The sequence below is a fragment of the Acipenser ruthenus genome, chromosome 41, assembly GCF_902713425.1.
Source record: "Acipenser ruthenus chromosome 41, fAciRut3.2 maternal haplotype, whole genome shotgun sequence".
Lineage (NCBI taxonomy): Eukaryota > Metazoa > Chordata > Actinopteri > Acipenseriformes > Acipenseridae > Acipenser > Acipenser ruthenus.
In genome coordinates this window covers 229,084-253,518 of record NC_081229.1, presented here as the reverse complement: position 1 = coordinate 253,518, position 24,435 = coordinate 229,084, and the positions used below count along the sequence as shown (strand labels likewise).

General features: G+C 44.9%; 1 protein-coding gene across 9 annotated transcripts in view; it reads left to right on the top strand.

Moving 5' to 3' along the window:
* The first annotated feature begins 7 nt into the window (after positions 1–7).
* Positions 8–24,435, top strand: part of LOC117962692 (nephrin-like) — a 34,168-nt gene continuing 9,740 nt past the window's right edge. For 6 of the 9 annotated variants that reach the window (XM_059011150.1, XM_059011142.1, XM_059011149.1 and 3 more), the window contains exons 1-15: positions 15,099–15,212; positions 17,073–17,171; positions 17,521–17,715; positions 18,009–18,131; positions 19,321–19,452; positions 19,792–19,873; positions 20,417–20,520; positions 20,946–21,067; positions 21,317–21,488; positions 21,799–21,956; positions 22,106–22,247; positions 23,223–23,347; positions 23,490–23,661; positions 23,878–24,007; positions 24,236–24,408. In XM_059011150.1, the coding sequence (XP_058867133.1) occupies positions 17,108–17,171; positions 17,521–17,715; positions 18,009–18,131; positions 19,321–19,452; positions 19,792–19,873; positions 20,417–20,520; positions 20,946–21,067; positions 21,317–21,488; positions 21,799–21,956; positions 22,106–22,247; positions 23,223–23,347; positions 23,490–23,661; positions 23,878–24,007; positions 24,236–24,408 (1,894 nt within the window). In that variant the 5' untranslated portion in view covers positions 15,099–15,212; positions 17,073–17,107. Of the gene's footprint in view, positions 173–471; positions 812–15,098; positions 15,213–17,072; positions 17,172–17,520; positions 17,716–18,008; positions 18,132–19,320; positions 19,453–19,791; positions 19,874–20,416; positions 20,521–20,945; positions 21,068–21,316; positions 21,489–21,798; positions 21,957–22,105; positions 22,248–23,222; positions 23,348–23,489; positions 23,662–23,877; positions 24,008–24,235; positions 24,409–24,435 lie in introns of those variants that run through there. The other 3 variants (XM_059011147.1, XM_059011146.1, XM_059011148.1) reach the window with 3 other exon arrangements.

Below are 24,435 nucleotides of genomic sequence, written 5' to 3'. Positions count from 1 at the left end.
ATTTGGGATGTAGCTCTGTCAAAACTCGGATGGGAGGTGATTGTTCGGTATAAAGTCACTGACCCCTCCCCTTTGTCAACTTTCCCATTCTGAAGAGAACGAGGTCCAGCCACTGGCTCCACCCCCTGCTCGTCTATTGGCTGCTCGGCGTTCCACACGGAATTCCAAAAAGGTAAGTGGGAATCGCCTGGAGAAGTTTGCGAAACTTTTTTTCTGTAGAAAACAGAACTGACACGTTCAACCTAAAAACAGCTGCGTCGGCGGGTCTGTTTTTCCAGATCTTTTACTGGTGTGAAATAAAACAAAAAGCTGTTTAGATAAACAACACCCAACACCCCCTGTGCGAAATATGCCAGCTAGTAATTAAACGGGACCCATGCCAGACAAGGATCGCTTTGCACAATTCAGTGTTTAGATCATTGATACAAACAATACAAATGATGGACAGGAGTACACATTATACCAACGCTGCATTGCGTCAGTGTACTTCTTGTGAGACGCATTTTGCAGAGCGGAGCACAGCGTTGTAAATGTGCGTTGACTGTCTCGAACGAGCCCTCTTCAGTGATTGATTGACAGGGGACGGGCAGCTGTGTGGAGGTCGACGACCCCGGGCGCGCGGCTGGTTTGTTTTTTTAGCAAAATGTTGTTGATGAGAAAGAAGAAAAAAAAAAGTCCCCACCGGCGCTAACCTCAATAAACAACACACTTCCCGTGTGAAAGTCAGCGGGAAACAACACGTCCCGTGCGAAATGTATCACCTGGTCATTTAGCGTGGAGTTCAGGGGAGCCGAATCAGCATAACAAAAAGGTAACGAAAGGTGGCTTATTGAAGTGTGCAGCGTGGCCATTAACGCGTCGTTCATTCAGTATCTCTGCAATACGCAAACCGCAATCAAAGCCAATCTCGCACATTAGCGCGGAGGATTTACAAAACCTTTTGATTGAGTTTGTGGTTTGTTTGTTTGTTGTTGAAAGTTTCCTGCTGATCATTTCCGTGGTTCTTGTTGTTTTGCATTTTAAATGAACTCTCCGTTAATTCAATGCGCACAATGAAGCGGTACGGGTAACGCATTGGTTTTATTAAAGCAGAGACGCCAAGGTCAGAAAAGCGTAAAGAGGTGCATTATTATTATTATTATTATTATTTACTTCTTAGCAGACGCCCTTATCCAGGGCGACTTACAATTGTTACAAGACATCACATTATTTCACATTATACAGATATCACATTATTTATTTATATATTTTTTATAATACAATTACCCATTTATACAGTTGGGTTTTTACTGGAGCAATCTAGGTAAAGTACCTTGCTCAAGGGTACAGCAGCAGTGTCCCCCATCTTGGGATTGAACCCCCGACCCTCCGGTCAAGAGTCCAGAGCCCTGACCACTACTCCACACTGCTGCATTAATAATCATACTAACACCACGACTACTAATAATAAACAGTGGTCATATTTCAGTAATAGTCCTTTGTTTAAAGTGCATTGTGTTGCCATTAATATTCTAGTTAAAATCGACACAAAGTTTTTAAAAAAAGCGAGTCTCGTTCAATGAGTTAGATTGACACGCCTAATTGATTTGAAAAGTTCTTTATTAAAAATTAAAACTTCAGCAAAACTTGTGTCAAATGCGGTCTGTTTCTTTAGCACTGCTGTAGTGATTTTAACCCATTCAGTGCCCTTGTCCTCATTGGAGCATTTTTTAAACTGGCGTCATACCTGCTGTTTAAATGTTCTCTTTAACTGCATTACTGTAACCGCAAGGGTTAAGTCTAGCTGTAACGTATCGAATTACATAAATACAGCTTGTGTTGTGATTTTTTTTCAAAGAGAAATTAAAGCGGTGCTTAATGGGTTAGGCTTGCTGGACTGACACGGACGGTCAGCTGCTGAAGACGGTGTCCAGCGGGGGGCGGTTATTATAGGACGCTGCTGGCGAGAAACAAAACAAACTCCGGCCACGTTGACCCAATAAACAACACCCTCTGTGTGAAAGTCTATCATCTGGCCATTTACTTTGTGTTAAATGGATTGGGATGAACAAACACAGCGACAAAAGGTAGCCAATCACTAAACTGTGTTCATTTGTTGATTTTCTCATGCAAAAAATAAATAGACTACTTAAATAAGGAGAGTAAGGTCCACTTTAAACACAATGCTATCTATCTATCTATCTATCTATCTCTATCTATCTATCTATCTATCTATCTCTCTATCTATCTATATATCTATCTATCTATACACGCACACAGAATTCAGAAACAGTAAACCGCTCTATATCCAAGGATAATCAGGATCAAACAGGATACCCGTCAATCATTAAAAGTACTTCACAAAGAAGAAAAGTCATTGATAAACTGAAAACTCGCAATTTCACTGATTCGCTATAATGTAGAACATCAGTCAACCCGGCTAATTCCACGCTATCTGAATAAGGCGGAAGGCGACGCGTTGTCGCGGATTTGTATTTGTTGGAACATGCTGTGAACCAGTTGCAGTTTCTTTATGCCGGGTGTTTTTAACAGTTAAAACACTACAACATGTTTCTACTCTGTGCCACGCGATTTGTATTTTAATTCCGAAACATTTACTTTTACAGTCTAAACCTCACAAACAATACACTTCAACGGGGAGATGTTTCCTGATGTCCCTCGATATAGAGCCGTTGGGATTTCTCGGGAAGGTGTTTGATGCATTAATTGGAAGTGTTCAGTATAGCCCCTTATTGAAACTCCCCATTAGTTTCAGTTGTAGCCTCAGTGTAGTTAATTCTTCATTCTCAATCCCCTGCGGTTGAATTGCTGCGCTGTGTTGTATTGCGCACTGGAGGAGGCTTGTGCTTTGATCCGTTCTGTTTGAATTGTTTTTGACAATGCATTTAAACCAAGACGCTTCTATCACGGTTTCAAAAGCACTGCGCTTTGTATCCCCCGCAATTAGCACACAGTATCCTGTTTTAAGTGGTGTTTTTCAAGTTTTAACTGCGCCCTTAAGACGCAGGTAAAAGGTAGTTCTAAGTTTGCTTTCTCCCCCAGTCTGTGTGCCAACACCCCCTTGCTATTTTGTCGCAGTAAATACTATAAACCTCATGGTAAACCTGTAAACCGACAATGACATTTTTTTTGACCGATCAATAAAGCAATGTGTTTATCGTCCCTCTCCATCAAACCCAGGCAAAGCGACTGCAGCTCTAAGTGCTATGATGTTGGATGATATATTTTAATGACTAATAACGAGGGTCAGAACTCCACTGTGATACTGTATCTCGCGACAGCATGCGGCCGTCTAGCGAAACCACAGGGAAAGAAAACTGATGACTTTAAACTGTGAGAAAGCATACCGGGTATAGAGCCAAAACCACACTGACCCATGCAGAAACACAGCAGGGTGACACAGTCCCCACACAACACTGTGGATTCCCGACACTGCTCCTGCAGAGACGATTCTCACTGCTTAGGGGGCTGGATCATCAGCCACACACTGTGACTGAAGAGACTAGCTGATCCTGTAGTACTGAAACACTCTACTGATTTCTCTCGTTTCCATGTGAACCCCCATGCATGGATTATATACAGTTGAAAATACATCGCTCAGTAACTACAGCTATGACTGCTCTGTTTTGTCTCTGAGATCCTTGCAATCCGTGTTGAAAAGCTTCCTAGTGAATGTGGGGGGTGCTCTTCTAAGCTGAGGGAACAAGAAGCCCCTTTGGGGCTTGGAGCTAGGTTCCAGGAGACTAGGTTTCAGGTCACTGCGTGGCACACCGGGGGAGACTTGGGGTTTGATACAGCAAAGCTGCCTCAAACTAGGTCTCCCAGTGGTCTCCTGGAACCAGCTTTCAAGCCACCGTTCCTGAAAAAGGGGCTTCGTGTTCCCTCGGCGTTAATCTCGTTTTGGTTTCGGGGCACTTCAGCACCGAGCTGAAAGCTTGCCGTTGCTATGTGCATGTGTAGGGTGTTTTAAATGAGATCTGAACGTTTTGTTAAACCCCAGGATGCATACAAAGGGGGGCTCATGTGCTGTTTATAGCTGTTACAGCCCCAAAGCAAACAAGCAAGGACAACAACTGTGCTTTATTTTTTTAAAAATTGACTTTCACTGACAGCTGTGGAGATCACTGATGCGCGGTCCTTCAACAGCCTGGTGATTCGGGTAGTCAGCTGGACCCAGGAGCTCCCTTTGAGATACTGTAGACAACACATATATTGTCAAGGACAGTGCCACAGAGGTTCAAGAGAAGCTGGGTTTGTAAGAAGATCTTTTTGATTAGCATACCCTCTGTTGGATTACAGCTGCTGTGTCTTATTTAAACAAAACAAAAAACTCCCCAAAACTTCAAAGCCCAAACCACAATATAGATTTTAAAATAGCCTGAATTTAAACATTATAGGATCATATTATGAAATAATGCTTTTCTCATGGCTATACGGTGCATTTGCCACACCTCACCCTGGGCTGCATTGTTTTATAATGTGCTTTACCATACCTCGTTATTCCTTAGAATGCTTACGTGTGCTTTACCAAGCTTTCACTGTGCTGTATTCCACTTTGCTGTGCTTTTACAATGGGAGACGTTTATAAGGGCTGTATAAATCCATGCTTCAGCTGCTTTAACTGGGTAACGCTTAAGTGTTTAAATAGACGGCATCGAGCTATTGGCTGGGACGCCTGATTACCCAGCTGCGTCTGACTCTAATGCTTGAGCATTTTAAATACTGCAGTAATAAGTTGTAGTAAATGAATAATGAAATGTACAGGGTGCCCCGGCTCACCACAGCTGGCTGTGTTTAACGTCACTAGATAAATACCCTTTTGTATCCCGAACTGCAATCTGTCCTTATTTTGTGAGAGGTCTAATCCTGCAGAAACCCAGCTCTGATTAGATCTGCTCATTAACCTGAACTGCAGACACTTCTGTTGCTGGGAGAAGCCAGGGACAGAGGGAGAGGAGGAGAGATTTGTGATTGTTCAAATGCTTTCATTTGAAGCCACTTCAACTAACTGACAAACAGCGACTTCTAGTCATTTGTTGCCACTGTGAGGAGCTTCATTTTAACAGAATGCTGCTCATTGTAATTCTGATCCACCGGGTGTTGGAATCGATTAAAAGGGAGTGGGAATTGAGTTTTAAAAGGAAAAGGAATTGCCCCCAATGGTAATATCATTGCAGACAGACAGCTGAGTACACACCTCTGAACGTCTCCCTGATTGTTTTTGACACATTTGAGAAGGTCGGCACTCTGAGGTTTCAAGTTGATTGCACAGAAGTCTGAGCGATACTGTATTCCAGTAAACCGACACAAAGAAGTGTGTTTTAAGGTAAAACTGAACACGAGCGACACTGAAAAATAAACAGGCACCCTAGTTCCATTATGTAACAGTAAACCTGGACTAGGGGTATTAATATCTGATAAGTGACAGTGCAGAGCCCCAGGCAAGGGCACTGCCACACAGACAAGGTCAACTGTCATGATAATAACATGATAACCAGGGTCTTACTGAGATTAGAAAGTGAGAAACAGTGGCTTTATTTCTCTAATTTCCAGGTTGCACTGAATCGGCATCTCAGCCCATTGATTCGAATTTAGAGGCAGGGTCTGGACATGAATCCCAAACCATTCGGCTTGCGTTAGTTTTTTTTCTGTTGCGTGGTAGCGCCCTGCAATGTAGCTTCAGTGCATTTGAAGCTATTGAAAAAAGTAATTGTGTTTATTAATTGTGTCTCTTTTTCACATTTCTAAACGTAGCGCTATTGAGTGTGCAAACGTTATGGATGAGATTACAGCCTGGAGGATCAAAGTTCTGAGGTTTCTAATGCTCGCACATTTTTTTTTAGAAAAACAAAACAAAACCTAAATGCAGCAAATACCGCTTAATCCAGCGTATCTGAGTTTGATTTGAGACAGTGTGCTCTTTCACAGATGCTGCAGGAGTAGCCTCAATCTGTTGCTGAAGAGATATATTTCCACAGGTTTAAATCCACATTAGTGCGACTTAGCAGGAAATACACATGGATTTGAGAGACCAGCAGCCCTTCTGAACAGCTGGGATATATATATATATATATATATATATATATATATATATATATATATATATATATATATATTAGTGGAAAGGACCATATGAACATATTATATCTCTTCTCTTTTTTAAAATCCCAGCTGTATTACATTGTTTGTTTTAGACTATTGCTTTGGTATCTACAGTCTGTGTCGGGTGAGGGACGGACAGCCCTACAGACTGGAGGGAATGACCCACAGTAATTCTCCAAGCCCATGTTATCCTTCCCGTCTCCTCTGCTGAGATTGCCGGGCTTTGTACACAGCTGTAATCCCGTTTATTTGGTGTAGCTATTCCAGAACAACATGCAGGGAATCTACGGGTAGAATAATACCTCTTGAACTATATGGGGCAAAAGAAATTGCTTTTATGAATTAAGAGACACCAAGTGATGTTCTTGTAAATGTGGCCGTCGGGTCACGGCCAGACTGGGATCTCTGTCGCACTTTTTAATGTTGCGTGACCTGAATAGATAATGGATTTGTACGCAAGTTCAGTTCCATGTTAATAAATAGACAATACAAAATGGGGAAATTGAACCGTTTGAAACAATGAGCTATCTGTATTATTCCAAAATGACATGAATATTTTTTGGGAGCTCGGAAACTACCACTATACTGTAAGTCATATTCGACAGACTCAACAGATGAGCTCATCTGAGCACAAATTCAGAATCTGCAATTATCTGTCCTGTGCTACTAGAGCGCTCTGCAGTTATCTGTCCTGTGCTACTAGAGCGCTCTGCAGTTATCTGTCCTGTGCTACTAGAGCGCTCTGCAGTTATCTGTCCTGTGCTACTAGAGCGCTCTGCAGTTTTGAGTTCAATTTTTTCCTAGACCTGTGTGTAGGTATGCAGGATGTAAAGACTTCAGTAGGAACTAAAGCACAAAGATACAGCCATGTGCAAATGTATTAGAACACCTCAAGATTTGTCATTTATATCCTTGATATGCATGAACACCTCAGGGTGTGAGAATTTCAGTTTTCGGTCAGTGATCTAGAAATAGGCACTTTGAAAATGTTAGACCGCTTTGTGCTTTAATTAGGCATCTTAAACAACTTCCAAAAAGTCTCCTGCATTTTACCCCGTGTGGCTCTGTGTTCCCTCTCTCTTACTATTTTAAATTGATTGCATATGTGACCTATGAAAATTAAATCAATCGAATTAACCGTCACTAATTTGCCCATTTTGACGTTTTTCCAAGGTTTTCAGTTACAGTGGCTGGATTTCATTGCACAACAAATCAAAACCACAAAGCAATAGGGTGTTCTAATACATTTGCACACTACTGCACTGTAGCTGGTACAAAATGTGAAAGTGGTATAATGTCATAGTTGAAAGTAAAAAGCTTCTCACTCAACATGTTCAGTCTGTTAAAGAAAGTGATATAAAATGGTACGTGCTGGAGGGACCTCACAGGAGCTTGTCAGTAACACTGCAGATGTCCGCTCTCGCTCACATCTGTGCGACATTTCATTTCCACAATCTTAAAGTCTTTCGCAATCCCTTCCGAAGCTAAATCCCCCTCACCCTGATTGATAAGTCTGCCCAGTGTTCATGTAAGTCAGGGGATAAAGGGGCAAAAGTCTGTTGAGATTACACTGCAAGCACGGGGACGAGAGGAAATATGTTTAAACGTGTTTAAGAATGATATTACACTGATCCCCCGAGCAGCATTTCCACAGACAATGAGAGCGACTTGAGTAAGCAATTTCAGATTGGGACGCAATACAAAACAAGTTGGTTTTGTAAGTTGCTCTGCTTGCCGTTGTAACCCCTACCCTCTGACGTATATAGAGGGATCGATTCCTGTTTTTCAATTCCAATTCCAATTTCTTAGAAGGGCAAAAGTGGAAGACAGTTGTGGAAGTGTGGCAGGCACCAGGTTGTAGTGTGTGTGCGTGCGTGTGCGTGCGTGTGTGTATGTGTGTGTTTACAATGGCTTTGTGATTTCGCACGCTAGTATCCACACAATTGCAGAGCGGATCTGTACAGAACACTCAAACAAAACGTCTGCATCAATGCAGAGGCTGGAAGTTGTTCTGGAATGGGATAATGGCTCTTATTAACGTGACAGCCGCCCGGAGGACGTTTTGAAAAATGTGGGAGCCAGTCCTCCTGCCCTACAGGTGTGTCCCTGAACCGGGCGATAGGACGAGGAGGCCTAGTTTATCCACCCCCATCCTCCCCTTAATCAGCTCTGGAGGTGTCAGGAAAACCTGCTCTGTTCCCAGGCCCCCAGCGGGAGCGCCAGGCCTCGTCTCCATGGCAGCGGCAGGCTCAGGGAAGCAGGCCCGTGGAGCCCCATTGAAGCGGCAGAGGGGCGAGAGAGAGGCTAACAATCAGGGCCTGCCAGAGAAAAGTCCTTTTCATCCCTGCATTACACGCTGGGGTCTGCTGGCTGCTTTACAACTGGACACATATGGACTGAATCTCACAGCTCCCAGAGGCACCGCGGGACAAGAGAGATTTGAAATGAAGATGTGAGGGGACTGGACTGGCAAAAGGGAGAGAGGGAGAGAGGGAGAGAGGGAGAGAGGGAGGGAGGCCGTTTAACTGTGACATTCTGGGACCAGATTGCGACACACACACACCCACACACACATCACAACCAAAGCTAATCAATAAACCGCTATAAAAAAAATCTCCCTTGGAAGTTGTGTTTGTATCAATAATGAGAAACCCCTGTTGTATATCAGGATGTTCAGAGTCTTTCTGAAAGGTTCTGAGTTCTGTTCCTCCCATACTACACTCGGTATGTTGTAGACATAAACAAGTGGTTAAACTGATACAAGTTTACCACTGTAAATTTGCACAGTAGTTTAGCAGCTTTTCCCATGAATATACTGTGCATTATATATCGTTTACCATGGTTTGCCATGTCTTTAATATGCTTTACCGACACCTCTCAGGTCTTCACAATGCTTTACCATGCTTCCCCTCTGCTTCATTACATTTTGCTTTGCTTTTACCAAGGGGAAACATTTATAAGGGTTAGTTTACCATGGTTTGTTTTGCAATGTGCTTCACCATGCTTCCCCTCTGCTTCATTACACTTAGCTTTGCTTTTACCAAGGGGAAACATTTATAAGGGTTAGTTTACCATGGTTTGTTTTGCAATGTGCTTTACCATGCTTCCCCTCTGCTTCATTACACTTTGCTTTGCTTTTACCAAGGGGAAACATTTATATGGGTTAGTTTACCATGGTTTGTTTTGCAATGTGCTTTACCATGCTTCCACTGTGCTTTGTTACACATGTGCAGGGTCATTTGGTAAGTCTTGTAGAACCACCTGGGGTCTTCGATGAATGACTAGCCCTAATCGCTATGGTAACTATAGCGGCCTAGTGCTGGGTGTGCAGCCTGAACAGCATGGCAGAGGCCCCATGCTGGAGCACTGTGACAGGAAATGATGTAGAGGGACCATGGTCCCAGCAGGTCAGGAAAGGAGGAACCATCTGTTTTTAGGCATGGGACCATATTAAAAGCTGGCAGTGCCACATCGGGGAGCCTACAGCAAGTATGACTGCAGCAGCTTCAGTGCACTGGTTATAAAATAATAACAATAAACAAACAAAGGAACTGGAGAGAGGCAGTCAAGTTAAACATTAACGGGTCAGCTTTCAAAAAATGGGTCAAATTTAATAACCAACAGAGCCAAAACTGACACACAGAGAGAGCCGTGGTCAAAATTCTTCAGAAGCATGTGAGGGGAGGGAGGGGTCACAATATGCTTGCTTTGAAGATCATTTAAAGAATGCATTTCTGCCGTTGCTTAGCCATGGATTTTTTTTTTTTTTTTTTTTTGCTCTCCATGTGCAGCCATTCAGTGTCTTTAAAAAACTTGGCAGTTTCGATCTGTTCCCTCTCCTGAAGAATCCGTTTGATCCTGAGGCAACTTTTGTGATGCGACCAGCAGGAGGCTGGAGTGGAAGCCTGGGCCCCGTTGCCCGGGTAACCCAGTGAGGCCTAGCACTGCAGCTAGGAGCCTGCGTTGATTTCAGAGGCAGTGACAGGGAGTGATGAAAGAGGGTAAGGTAAGCAGGTCAGGATGGAAATTACCATCTGGTTTTGAGGTTGGGTTTCTTTGGAACTAAAGGATCTCACCCCATGGATTTTGACAGAATGATAAAGGAACCCTCTTGAGGAATTATTGGTCCGATTTCTCTCAGCCAAATAGTGCACACCGTCCCCAAAGGAGTCCTTCCTCCCTACTCTCATTGAAACCACTCCTGGAAGTATAAAAGGGGACTAATAAAATACCCCCTTCAGTCACTGTGTGTATAATTACACCATGTTAAGTTTCCTATCTATGTATCTATTTTATAATGCATGTATGTTTAGGCAGGGCAACTTTGGAATGCATTTTTCCTGTCTAAACATCGCCCAAAGTAAAAGCATAGCAAGTAAAGCCTGCTAAAAACATGGAAAAGCACAGGTAAAGAAATGTGTAGCCCAGAGAGGAATGGGACAGCATACTAAAAAACAAAGTATAACCACAGGAAAAAGCACTGGGGGGAAAGTGCAAAATGACTTTAGAAATGTATTGTGGTAAACCTCATTTTAATAAATGAAGCATCCAAAGAGGATAAGAGTCTAGAAGGGATTTTCTCATGAGGGACTGAGCGTTGAAGAAGCGATGGTGAGCCTGTGCCAGGCAGGAGGCTATTCATCCCAGACAGGACATGATGAAGGAGCGGGGAGGGGGAACGGACGGCAGCGACATGGGAAACCATCTGCTTTAGTGACTGAGAGACTCCAACCCTGCACGACCCTGACAGAGCTCAAAGACACCCTGCATGCGTCTTCGGATTTCAGCAGGAAGACACAGGCCTTGGCTTTCTATGCCTCCTTTCCCCAGGTCCTTTCTCCAGATCTCCACGTGGTTCCCAAGCCTTGCATTTTTCACTTGTGATGCCAGTTCTAAATTGTTTCCTTTTTTTATCTGAATGAGGAATTCCTTAGTGGGGCGAGTGGAATTTTCTGACTTGGGTCAATAGAAGGCTGCAAAGACTCTCTTTCTCCCCAGGAGGTGTTTGATTAATTATTGATGAGACTTAAATCAAGGCACTGAAAGGTCTTCGGTGTGTTTCCCTCGCCACACTTAAACTACAGCGTTTGAATGCATTTATTCAGAGATGTAGTATTGCGTTTGAAATGCTTGCACCAATCCTTGTGATTTATTCTGATTTATCCTCCATAATGGGGCTGCCAGAGGTGGGCAGCTGTGTTTAAATACACCCTCCTCCCCATTGTAAATGAAAGCACCCTCTCCCAAAAGGCTGTCTTCATAATGGGGAGGAGAGACGCTCCATTCACTAATCAAACCCTAATATCCAACCATCTGGTACACATTTACACCGAATCAATTAGCTCTTCTATCATGAAGGAATGCTAACGAGTGAAAAGCACACAGCCTTCCTTTCTGAGAGCCCGGCTGTCAGATCTGTGCACACTGAGCTCAGCTTCAGATTACCCATAAAGACAGCTGCAAAAACATACAGATGATTCAATAGGTGGTTATAAATGCATGCAGGTGTACATGAGGTATGAGATGTTACAAGCGTGTGTTAGGATTAAAGGCAGGGAGTGTGTTTAACCAGATGCTGTTAAATAGAGGGTGCTGTTATAACAACATACATTCGTGGTCAGACGGTTAATTAAACATCTAGTTACATCACGAGACCTCAGTGTAGCGTGTTTTGCTTATTTTCATGGCTAATTGCGTGCAATTATGGTATGGTGTGGTTTATTTATTAAATGTTGCTGAAGCCTAAAGTGTGGAAACTTTCTTTTTTTAAAAATTTCAGGAGACTCAAACAGAATTTGATTACTTTTCTCCCTCTCAGAAATGTGCCTTTGCACTAGTTCTATAAAATCTATTAAATATATATATATATATATATATATATATATATATATATATATATATATATATGTACTTTATTTAAATAATCAGATCACACTCTAAATAACTCTTTAGAAACTCCTTGTTGTTCTTTCTAATTTCAAACTAATAAAAAACTTCATTCGGAGTAAAAGAAGATGTTTCTCTCCATGTTGCTGATGGCAGTTCTGCTGCCTGAGCTCCCTTCAGATCGCACAATTAACACGACTTTAATTAACGAAGCAGCCAGCGGGCCGCTTAAACCGCGGTGAGTGAAAACAAGTGGGCGCTTGCTTAAGCAAGCTGTTTGTGTGAAAACAACCCCCCTTTATTCTGAATATCTCCTCCTCGTCCCTCTTTGTTTGCGGCCCTGTTGTTTTAGCTGCCTGCTTAGCCCGGGCCCTCCCCTGCCATTGTAACCCAGAGTCGGACAGACACCGGGGACAACCGCCCACCCTGGTCGCCATGGAGAGGGGCCGGGGGTCGGCGGGTCAGGAGGGAGATGTTATGCTTTGGAGTACGGTTCATTAAATCTTTGGTCGAGTTCATTAAAAGCGTGGCCCAGACATTCCAGGGGACTCCATTAATACGGCCGGCCCCTTGTCAGCTAACGGACAACCGCCTTTACATCTCCTGGGTCCCCACTCCCCACACCCTTCTCCCAGGCAGGCCTCACTGTTCCCCCACAATGGGTCCATCTGTTTGAGGCCTTGCTTTCTCCTGCTGCCTGCTGGGAGGGCAGGAAAGAGACAAACAGTGGAGGTAAGGTGTCCTCTCTCTCTGTCTCTCTCTCTCTCTCTCTCTCTCTCTGTCTCTCTCTATCTCTCTCTCTCCTCTGTTGTACCTTGTTAAAGCGTGCGCCACCATGGCTACATGGCCATACTGTGATTCTAATGTATCAGAACTCCAGCAGAGAGCAAGTTTAACAGATCCCAGCCATGCTCAGGTTACCCAGGTAAGCTTATCTAGAGGAGAAGTACAGTAGCGGACTATTGGAAGCCCACAATATCACGTGATTTTTGTAGGGAATACACCACAGGACTGCAGCTTCTGTTGGTTTACTAAACAAGTAATAATAATTGTCTATCAATCAATGTACTGTACGGCCTCTTTGCTGGGGAGTCTGCCATCGTGTTGGTTTTTAATTTAAATTCCTCATGTCTCTCGGGGTGTCTGCAGTACTGAACGTTGCTGCTTTTTGATGGATTAGATCAGAGACAATCAGAAGCAACTGGTAGAACCAAGAATCAAAATGCAAAAAAAAAAACTGCATTCGCCCTGATAAAATGAGATAGCAGTGGGGACCAACCAAGACCTTCATTGTAATATATGAGCCTTCAGCGCTTTTCCTCAGCCAGGTAATGTGGATTTCCTATTGGCTCGGTCTTGATGGCTAAAGCACTGCTCTGTCCCCCACAAGCATAGGCAAGCATTGTAAAACCCACAGAGTTGTGGTAAACTAAAAGTTTCCCATAGCAAAGTGTAATAATGCATAGTGGAAACACTGTAAAACCCTGAGAGATATGGTAAAGCACATTAAAAAACAAGGCAAACCAGGGTAGACTATAGTAGGTGCATAAGCATGGAGGGGAGGGGGGTACCTGCAGTGGAATCCAGCTGGCACGGGGTGCCAGTCTGCCCTGGAAAGAGGGCGGAGCAGCAGCAGCTGTGGCTCTTCACTGGGGAGGTGTAATCTCTGCCAGCTAGGCTCCATTTAATTCTCATTCTGATAGAGCACATTATCTCTGATCTCCACCATCACTCTCTCTCTCTCTCTCAGACCCCTTCTGCTGCTCTGCACTCGGCAGGGTTATTTTTGTGTGTGTTATTTTCACTCCAAGCTGCCGTTTTCATTTAATAATTAAACCTTTTAACACTTAGCGAGCTCAGCTGTCGTGGTGCATTAGGTATTTGACCTGCTCCTTATATACAATATATATATGAGAGAGAGATTATAAAGAATTCAAGAACAGCAAGCAGCTCTCTATCCAAGGAGAATTAGGATCCAACAAGATCCTCACTGGGGCAGCAGTGTGGAGTAGTGTTTAGGGCTCTGGACTCTTGACCGGAGGGTTGTGGGTTCAATCCCCAGTGGGGGACACTGCTGTTGTACCCTTGAGCAAGGTACTTTACCTAGATTGCTCCAGTAAAAACCCAACTGTATAAATGGGTAATTGTATGTAAAAATAATGTGATATCTGTATAATGTGATATCTTGTAACAATTGTAAGTCGCCCTGGATAAGGGCATCTGCTAAGAAATAAATAATAATAATAATAATCAATCACTAGAAATACTTCATGAAGATGAAAAGTAATTGACAAACTGATCATTTAAGAACTGGCCTTCTTCAGAGATCACAGTAGAAACAGTTAGCCGTGTCCCGACATCGCCCAGCCTCTGTATGCGTCGTGTGTTTGACGTCACAGTAAAACCCTCACGCACCCGTTCAGCTCCCCTTCAGGTCTGTTCAAACAGATGCACCGTTTGTGCTCCGCAGGGCTGCTGGAATGAATTCCACAGCAGTTGAAGGGTATGAGCTCACAGACCCGCGTGCTGTTTACTCGTTTCCACAGCCCAGCTGGCACAGCCAGACCTCGGTCACGTTGCACTGTGTGAGGAGACTGCACCCTAGTGGTGAAGCAAAAAATGAAAATGGCATTTAACTCGTGACTTATTTAAAGAAAGCATTTTTTCTTTTGGTAACTGTACATTAAGTGTCTCTGTGTATTTACATAGCAGTTACTTAGTAAATGCTTATGTGCTTACACATCATTACAGTGGTATTATGCATAGCTACAATGTACTTAAGGTGTCAATATTTTTGCATGATATATGTAAGAACACAATAGTGTCAGAAAAGGGTCATATCGTGCAAAAGGATTTTATGGAAAACTACAAAGCGGTATCATGTAATTCAATATGTTAACATAACATTATTCAGCAGGTTTCATTCCACTTTATGAAGCACAATTAGTTGTGATGCAAAACCTTTGGCCAGATCTGTAGCTTGAGTATTAGTTTGCGGTAAAACAGCAACAGATGTCCTTCGTAAAGTTAATGCACTGAGTGTGAGGTGACCCTCCAGAGAGGGGAGTCAGTAAGTCTCTCTCCGGGGGAGTTTTCTTCATACCAGCGCTGGGAGCTCCCAGTCCTTCACAAGACCCTGAGCTCTTCATACCAGCGCTGGGAACTGTGAGCAGAAGACAGCCAGGACTGCAGCTCCCATCGTCACCCAGACAGCTCAACTGCAGGTAGGCTTTCTGTCATTGAGATCTCATGACTTCATTGACCATGGAAACTCATGCTAGCCCTGCTGCTGCTGCACCCAGCCCTGGGGTTCAGAGCTCCCCTCAATGAAGTCTATTATTATTATTAATATTGAAATGATCAGGAGCCAGGAGTTTGAGCAGGGTTAGAAACTCACACTAGCCCTGCTGCTGCTGCTGCACCCAGTCCTGGGGTTCAGAGCTCCCCTCAATGAAGTCTGTTATTATTATTAATATTGAAATGATCAGGAGCCAGGAGTTTGAGCAGGGTTACAAACTCATGCTAGCCCTGCTGCTGCTGCACCCAGTCCTGGGTTTCACAAGTTGTTCAGATATAGTGTTGAAATGACCAGTACTGGCAGCAGCCCGGAGTCTGAACAGTCAGGCCCCTGGTAAATCTGAACTGCTGATCACAGAATTTGAGTAGTCGTTCTTTCTGAGGCTGGGAAAATGTGTTTGAAGTCGGGTCACTTCATGATCGTTTGTGTTCTGATAAGCAAAGAATGAAGTTTTCTTTATACTGTGTGTGTATACTCCATTGTGCATATATATATATATATATATATATAATATAATTATACACCTCATTGCTTCTGTGTTTGGATTTATTGTGCATATGAAATCGAACTTGGAAAATGGTCAAAAAAATTTAATTTAAAATAGGAAAAGAAAAGGAACACATGGCCACAAATGGCAAAATGCAAGAGACTTTTTAGAAGCTGTTTTAAAATGCCAGATTAAAGCTCAAAGTGGTCTAACACTTTCACACAAGTGCCGATTGTTTCTATAACCCTGATTACTGATCAAAAATTGAAATTCTCATGCAGGTATATAAAGGATATAAATAACAGATATTTTGGTGTTCTACTAAATGTGCACACGACTGTATATATGATTTTATTTATTCACCATAAATGCGTTTTAATGTGAGATTTTATAAGATCAGATATTGAGGCTGTTTACCTCCATAGTCTCAAGTTTCAAAACAGTTTTTGAACACTGCCTGCTTTATAATGAAGCAGAAAGGACACAGGCCACAACATCAGAGTTCATTCCCAGAAGCTGTTTTTATGTAAAAGCTTGTTGAATGTGTGAGATCTGTGAGGGAGTGTGCGAGTGTGGGAGTGTGTAAGTATGCAGGGTTCAAGGAAAAGTAATTAGCTCGGGGCTGCCCGGCAATGTTTTGTTAGTTTTTAAAACTGTTTGGCTTTCATTTCGGATGGGCAGGCAGTTTGTAGTCTGGTCAAAGTTGAATCCTGCTTCAGAATTAAAAGCTGAGTCAAACTCGCAGGCAGGGTGGCGCAGTGCTTACTGAAGGCATTTCTATAGGAATTCGACTGCTGACTTTGCAGTGACTCCCGGTTAAGTGTCAATGTTACTTTTCTGAAGTCCTTGTAGTCATGGATTCAGTCTAATATAAAGATTGTGGTTAAACTAGATACTTCTGCATTAAAATCAATTCCCAATTCCAGTTCCAATTCCAATTCCAATAACAGTTCCAATTCCAATAACAGTTCCAATTCCAATTCCAGTTCCAATTCCAATAACAGTTCCAATTCCTTAAGATATTGTAATTGTTGTGATTGTTCAACTGCTTTTTATTCGAAACCAATTTAATTAACTAACAATCAGTGACTTAGTTTGTTGCCTCTGCTGTGAAAGCCCATTTTAACAGAGCACTGAGCTGATTGCAATTGTGATCGTCAATGTGTCGGAATTGATTAAAAGGAATGGGAACTGGGAATTGATTTTAAAAAGGAATTAGAAACGGTATCGGAATTGGAAACCAGGAATCGACCCCCCAACCCTGTCTCCGTGCTTTTGCATGTTCTTGATTCTGTACAGAAGCTGCCCATTCTGTAAAAAGAGAGGACTGGGGGATGAAGATGACATCAGCTCTGCACAGACTCACAAGAGCTCTGCTTCTGCTGTGCTGCATTCAAGGTAACACACTGATACACATCTGACAGCTCCAAACTGACTGGGAGAGGGGTACAGGGTGAGAGAGTGACTGGCATGGGAGCGGGGTGAGAGAGTCGGTGTGATCCGGATAGGGGAGGGCGGTGGGGTGCTGTCTGATTGGGAGTAGGGCTAGCTAATGAAATAATTCACTCTCCATGTGGATAACCAAGAACGTGCAAGACTACTTTAAAAGCAAGGCTTGCACACAGATCACCCACAATAGCAACCGATATAATGTTATAGACACACACACAGACTGGAATCAGTTTGTTTAGGGAAACGGTATTGCTGTGATAGAGATCCAGACCTCGACTTGTGTTTAACCCTTCAGCCTCCAGGGGGCAGCAGGCATTCCGGATACAGCCCGACAACGTGACGCTCGTGGAAGGGGGGAAGGGGGTGCTGCAGTGCCACGTGGAGGGGGTCACGGGTGCAGTCCAGTGGGTTAAAGATGGACTGCTGCTGGGTCCCAATCGAAGCATGCCAGGGTTCCCTCGGTACAGCATGGCTGGAGACGAGGGGAAAGGTGAAGAAGTATTTTATATATATATATATATATATTATATACATTCAAACTTGTTTTAAGACACTGAGAACCACTTCCAGTCGAAATCTTTGTCACCTCAGTTCAGGAGCTGCTCTTCAGTGTTTGCTGCCCCACACTGTAATATGAAGACTACGCTAGGTCAGCCAAAGTCTCTTTATAATGAAGAGCCAACGTCATGGAGTGAGCAGCCACTTGGAAAACAAGTTTCCTTTCAGTTTAGAGCCAATGCCAGTCACTGGGTTCCTGACCTCTAACCTTTCTCAATATGCCAGGGGAATTCAACCTGCAGATAGAACGGGTGACTCTGGAGGATGACTCCCCCTACGAGTGCCAAGTGGGACAGTCCGAGAGCAGCATTGGAATCATCTCCCATACTGTGTGGGTCACTGTGCTGAGTGAGTGTACCAAACACTGCTGGGAGCAGGGGAGGGTCCTGATGAGCATTTAAACAAGAATTTGTTTTACGAAGCCTGTGGAAAATAATTTTAAGGCTGTAGTGTTTTCATTAAAAGTTTATTTTGTTTCCACATGCTAAAGATCGTTGGTGCCAGGTTCACCAGAGAAGTAATTATTTGTAATTATGAATTATTTTTTTGGGGGTATGGAGCTTGTGAGAATAACAGCTCCTGAGAGAATTCAACTTGAAGCCTGAATTCGTCTTTTTTAGTCAACTGTTGTCAAATGATCTGTTATGGATGCATTTCACATCGCGTCACTGAACGACTGGCTTTGTCTGTGGAGCAGGATTTGTGTGTGTGTGTCGCTCTCTGGTCTCAGAATGTTACAATTAAATGGCCCTTCTCCCCCCCCTCTCTCTCTCTTTCTCTCTTTCTCTCCCTCTCTCCCTCCCTCCCTGCCACCCTCGCTCTCTCTCCCTCTCTCTCTCCCTCTCTTGCTCTCTCTCTCCCTATCTCTCTCTCTCTCCCTTTCCCTCTCTCTATCTCTAACTCTCTCTCTCTCCCTCCCTCTTGCCAGTCCAGTCCCCTCACATCTTCATTTCAAGTCTCTCTTCTCCTGTGGTGCCTCTGGGAGCTGTGAGATTCAGCCCATATGTGTCCAGTTGTAAAGCAGCCAGCAGACCCCAGCGTGTAATGCAGGGATGAAAAGGACTTTTCTCTGGCAGGCCCTGATTGTTAACCTCTCTCTCGCCTCACTGCCACTTCCCTGAGCCTGCCGTTGCCAAGGAGACGAGGCCTGGCGCTCCCCCTGGGGGCCTGGGAACAGAGCAGGTTTTCCTGACGCCTCCAGAGCTGGTGAAGGGGAGGATGGGGGTGGATAAACAAGGCCTCTCCTCTCCCCCTCCTCTCCCTCTTGCCCTGTTCAGGCACACACCTGTGGGGCAGCAGGACTGGCTCCAACATTTTCCTCCGGGCAGCTGTCACGTTAATTACAGTCATTATCCCATTCCAGAACAACTTCCAGCCTCTGGATTGATGCAGACGTTTTGTTTGAGTGTTCTGTACGGATCCCTCGGGTTAAAATCGGGTTAAGATTTGGGTTAAAACTGATAGTTTTCTGAATTGTATTGTCTACAATGTACAGGCAGTTTTCCCAGTTTCCTGCTGACGTCTTGTTTTCCCTCAGTCCCTCCAGGCAAGCCTGTGATTGAGGAGCACAGAGGGGTTTCTGAAGTGGAGTGGGTGGCAGGTGTGGAGTACACCGTCTCCTGCAGTGTGACAGACACCAAGCCAGCCTCTGAGCTCAAATTCACCAAGAGTAAGTACAAATGAACAAAAGATACCGTTATAGAATAGATGAACTTTGATTGTACAACCACTGTCACACACCTAGCCCCCCTGGTGACCTGGTGACCTGGTGACCTGTCAAATCATGTGAGATTATCTTCCGTAAAACCTTCACTAATTCTTTTGACAACCATTTTGACTCAAAGTTTTTTCCAACGTCTTTGGTGGTAAAATGTAATGTTAAAGCCATATTATCGATCTTAAGGTCATCGTTTTGATTTCTGGTCGCTCCAAGAAGAATGGTTTGACATACCTAATTCATATATGATATAGAAAATGGGTTGCACATTTGAATGCTGTCTATCTACAGGTTCAAATGAGCTGTCTGGAGTCGAGGTAAATGTCCTCCCAGGGTCACAGGAGAAACTTCAGAACACACGAGCGGTTGTGAGGTAAGAGACGTGTTCAGATCCAACACTCCAGTGGTAAGACTCGCTCGTGCATTCTCAACGTGCAGAACCATTAGGGTGAGCACTGGCCCCCTTTAACAGAGAGGGAGCTGTCCAGCCCTGCACTCTGAAACATGGTGCTGAAACTCTCATTCGGTGAATGAGCCAGTGACATGCCTGCCTTTATAAATCAGTGTGAGGATCTGGGATCTGTAGCCGATTCGTATGAAGAGAACAGGGAATACTGACCCTGGGTTATTCAGTGTTGTCAAGGAAAGAATGGCAAGGGTGCTGTATTTTTGGATTGATCTCCCACCTTCCCTAATTTAAAATGTGTAGTCTGAGTTAGGGTTTGGGTTTGGTTTCTATTAGGGTTTTCATTGGGGTCAGGGTTACAGTAGGTTTAGAGTTGGGTTTGGGTTTGGGTTTGGGTTTGGGTTAAGGTTTCTATTAGATGGCCCTATAGCGCTGTCATTAAACCCTGGAGGTTGGTTTGTACTCCTTTTAAAGCAAACTCACCCCCCCTCCTCCTCCCTCCCCGGCCAGGGTGACCCCTCAGAGTTGGGACAATGGGAATCGGATGGTGTGCCTGGCTATGAATGAGGCCGTGTCTCAGCCTGTGGAGACTGGCTTTACAATGAGAGTGTTGTGTGAGTAGAATCTGTTATTATTATTATTATTATTATTATTATTATTATTATTATTATTATTATTATTTTTTGCCATGATTTCCCTCACATTATATGATCTATTTTTAAAGTGGATAGGTGTTCTGGTGAAAATGTTTTTGGACTAAACAATATATACAGGAGTCCTCTTCTTACTTTGCGTTTTAAACACTAAAAAAACATTAGAGTTATTTGAAATCTTTTAAAGGGCCAGTTATTGCAGCAATCAGTAAACTATAATATGGATATCCTGTAAAAATGAACTGACTGCCCTTCAGCATGTACCACTGCCCTGCCTGATTGATCCACCAGGAGAAGCTACCAGCTTGGACACTCCATATGGAGTTAAGTAATAAACACAGAAACTCAGAAGTAAAGGTGTGCCGTTGCTCTTGCCTCTACCCCAGTCCCCCCTCAGCCCCCCCGGATTGAGGGGTACGATCGCCCCGAGGTGAAGGCAGGGGAGACCCTAAGTCTAGAGTGCAAGTCCATCGGGGGAAACCCACTCGCCACGCTGCAGTGGTCAAAGGTGAGAGGCACAGATACAGGGTGTAAAATCAAGTCTATACATTTGAGGGGGACCTAGTGAACAGAAGGCTGTTGGTCAACCAGCTGCCAGCCAGTTAAGCTATAAAACAGTTAGATACATGTTAATAATGTAAATAAACTGGAGCTTGGGGTTAGGGTTGGTTTGGGTTTGTGTTGGTGTTGGATTTGGAATTATGATGTATTCTCACAGAATACTACCTATGCTCTACACATGTTTCTCTTTCTCCAGAACGACGAGGTCATCTCCACTAGCTGGGACACCGTCTCCTTGACCAACACCGCCCGCAGCCCGCTGTCTCTGCACATCCAACCTGAAGACAACATGGCCAGACTGACCTGCGAGGCGGTCAACCAAGTCACTCCTGTCCCCCTCCAACACACCATCACTCTGCGAGTAGTCTGTGAGTCCCGCTTCCCAAACCATCTGCAGTAGCAGGGCAATGCAGTGGTTCTGCACTACAAGGGGAGCACAAGGGCAGCTAGAGTAGTCTGAGGGTTCAATGGAATGGTATATTCTATATATATCTATATATATATATATATCTATATATATATAATTGCAAGGGATTGACGTAAACCATGCTTGAACCTTTCTGCACAATGTCATTTGTACAGCAGCAAATATATGCTGTTGATACCTTTGAACAGGATGACCCTTTCACTGCAAATCAATCAATCAACCAATCAATCAATCTCTGCGGTCTCTTTCAGTCCTGCCCTCGGAGGTGAAGATCCTGGGCTCCTCCAGCATTGCTGAGAAGAAGCAGCTCTCCCTCTCCTGCTTCACGGCCGCCAGTAACCCGCCGGTGCAGATCCGCTGGTGGCTGGGCTTCAGAGAACTCACCACCACCGAGGTGACCATCACTGAGGTGAGCACTGCCTCCCCCTGCTGCTCCCTTCAGCTGGACACAAGGCACTCCAATGGGGACTCCCTCAGGGTCAAAGTGGGGATCCCCTTCTGAGGGGCACTTTTGTCATTCCGTGTTAACGAAGTGTCTCTGTGGTTTACTGTGTCCAGGCGTCCAATGGTGGGAGAGTGACCATGTCCAACCTGACCCACACGGTGTCCCGAGAGGAGAATGGGCTGCAGCTGACGTGCGAGGCTTTCAATGAGGCTATCCGCTTCACCAAGAGCGAGAGCGTCCTGCTCCGCGTGCTCTGTGAGTGTGCTGGAGAGGGGCTCCACACTGTGTGACTGTGCTGGAGAGGGGCTCCACACTGTGTGACTGTGCTGGAGAGGGGCTCCACACTGTGTGACTGTGCTGGAGAGGGGCTCCACACTGTGTGACTCTGCTGGAGAGGGGCTCCACACTGTGTGACTCTGCTGGAGAGGGGCTCCACACTGTGTGACTCTGCTGGAGAGGGGCTCCACACTGTGTGACTGTGCTGGAGAGGGGCTCCACACTGTGTGACTGTGCTGGAGAGGGGCTCCACACTGTGTGACTGTGCTGGAGAGGGCCTCCACACTGTGTGACTGTGCTGGAGAGGGGCTCCACACTGTGTGACTGTGCTGGAGAGGGCCTCCACACTGTGTGACTGTGCTGGAGAGGGCCTCCACACTGTGTGACTGTGCTGGAGAGGGGCTCCACACTGTGTGACTGTGCTGGAGAGGGGCTCCACACTGTGTGACTGTGCTGGAGAGGGGCTCCACACTGTGTGACTGTGCTGGAGAGGGCCTCCACACTGTGTGACTGTGCTGGAGAGGGCCTCCACACTGTGTGACTGTGCTGAAGAGGGCCTCCACACATTGCCACATAACTTGGCTTTACTTATTGAGTTATTCATTTTCCATTTACAGTTTTATTGTGACCTGCCTGAGGGGTCCTTCATAATGAAAGGTGTGCTATAGACCTGGAAGTTTGTCATCGGACATTAATCCAGGCTTCTTTTAGTATTTTTCAATAGCTATGTGTGTAATAGCTATGTATGTTTTAACAGTGGTTCCCCTGATTTATAATAAGTTCATGATAAATCGTGCCTGGGGCATCTGTTATAACAGGAATCATATCGCACAGTTTGAGTCGACAGAATCTCTCGTCCAAACTGCACAAGATGACGTCTCTCTGTAACAATAAGAGACTTCCTTCACATGATAGTGACGGCCACTCACTCCTCTTTCTCCTCTCCTCTCTCAGACCCCCCTCAGAAGATTTGGATCGAAAGCCCTCCGGAGGGGAAGCAGTTCAAGGCAGGGACCGAGGTCAAACTCACCTGCTTCTCCAGTGGAGGGAACCCAACGGGCAGCCTCACCTGGTACAAGGTCAGCCCCTCACCTGCATTTGTTGGTGTAAATATAGGTGTGTCGCGGAACATCTGCACAGTGAGGTTTCTACAGACACTCCCTGCTTTACGGCATTGCGTTCAGTACATTCATAATAAACAGCTGCTGTGTGTTTGTTCAGGACAACAAGTCCGTCAGGTACGTCCCGTCTGCGATCGTTTCGGGGATGATGGCGTCCCGACAGCTGATTATCACAACACAGCCCGATGATAACCTGGCGACCTACAGATGCAACGCAACCAATGAGGCGAAAGCTCCGCCCCTCACCGCCACCACCAAACTCCACGTGCAGTGTGAGTAATCGCTGACATCAACCTCCCTCGCTATTTCAAGATCTGCTAATCAAAAAATTTGTCTCGTTCGTCGATAGTAAATTGTACACGTGCAATGCTGTATGGGAAACTGTCAGTAATTCGCTGTTTTTAATATTTTATAACTGATGTGAAAGTCAGATGGTACAATAACAAGGAACTCCCCTGAATGACACTTTCTCCTCCCCGTCTCTTCAGTCCCGCCGATGAACGTGAAGATCTCTGCTTCAGCAAAGCAAGTCAAGAGAGGCCAGTCTCTCACACTGACCTGCACTACAGGAAGCAGCAACCCAGTGGCCAATATCTCCTGGTTCAAGAATGGGGAAAGGTGAGCCAATGCCCTTTCGCATATCCCTCTATTATCCTTGCTCTCTCTCACCCCTCTCTTCTCCCGCTAACCCCCTCCATCACCTACTCTCACTTTCTCTCTTTCTGTCCCTTCTCCCTCTCCTCCACCCTACTTTCTGTCCCTCCCTGATTTAACTCCAACCTTCCCTGCTTTCCACACCCCTCTACCCCACCACCCTCTGCTCTCACTGTCCCTTCTCTCTGGCAGGCTGCGTGGGTTTGACCTGGGGAAGAAGAAAGCGGAGCATGGAGGCGAGTCGACGATGGGCCGGGTCTATATCAAAGCCGTCTCCTCTGATAACGGGAAGCGAGTGACATGCCAGGCATACAGCGCTGTGCTGACACAGGGGGTGAACACCTTCTACAGGCTCGACGTGCTCTGTGAGTCTGTCTCCCCGTCTCCCCATC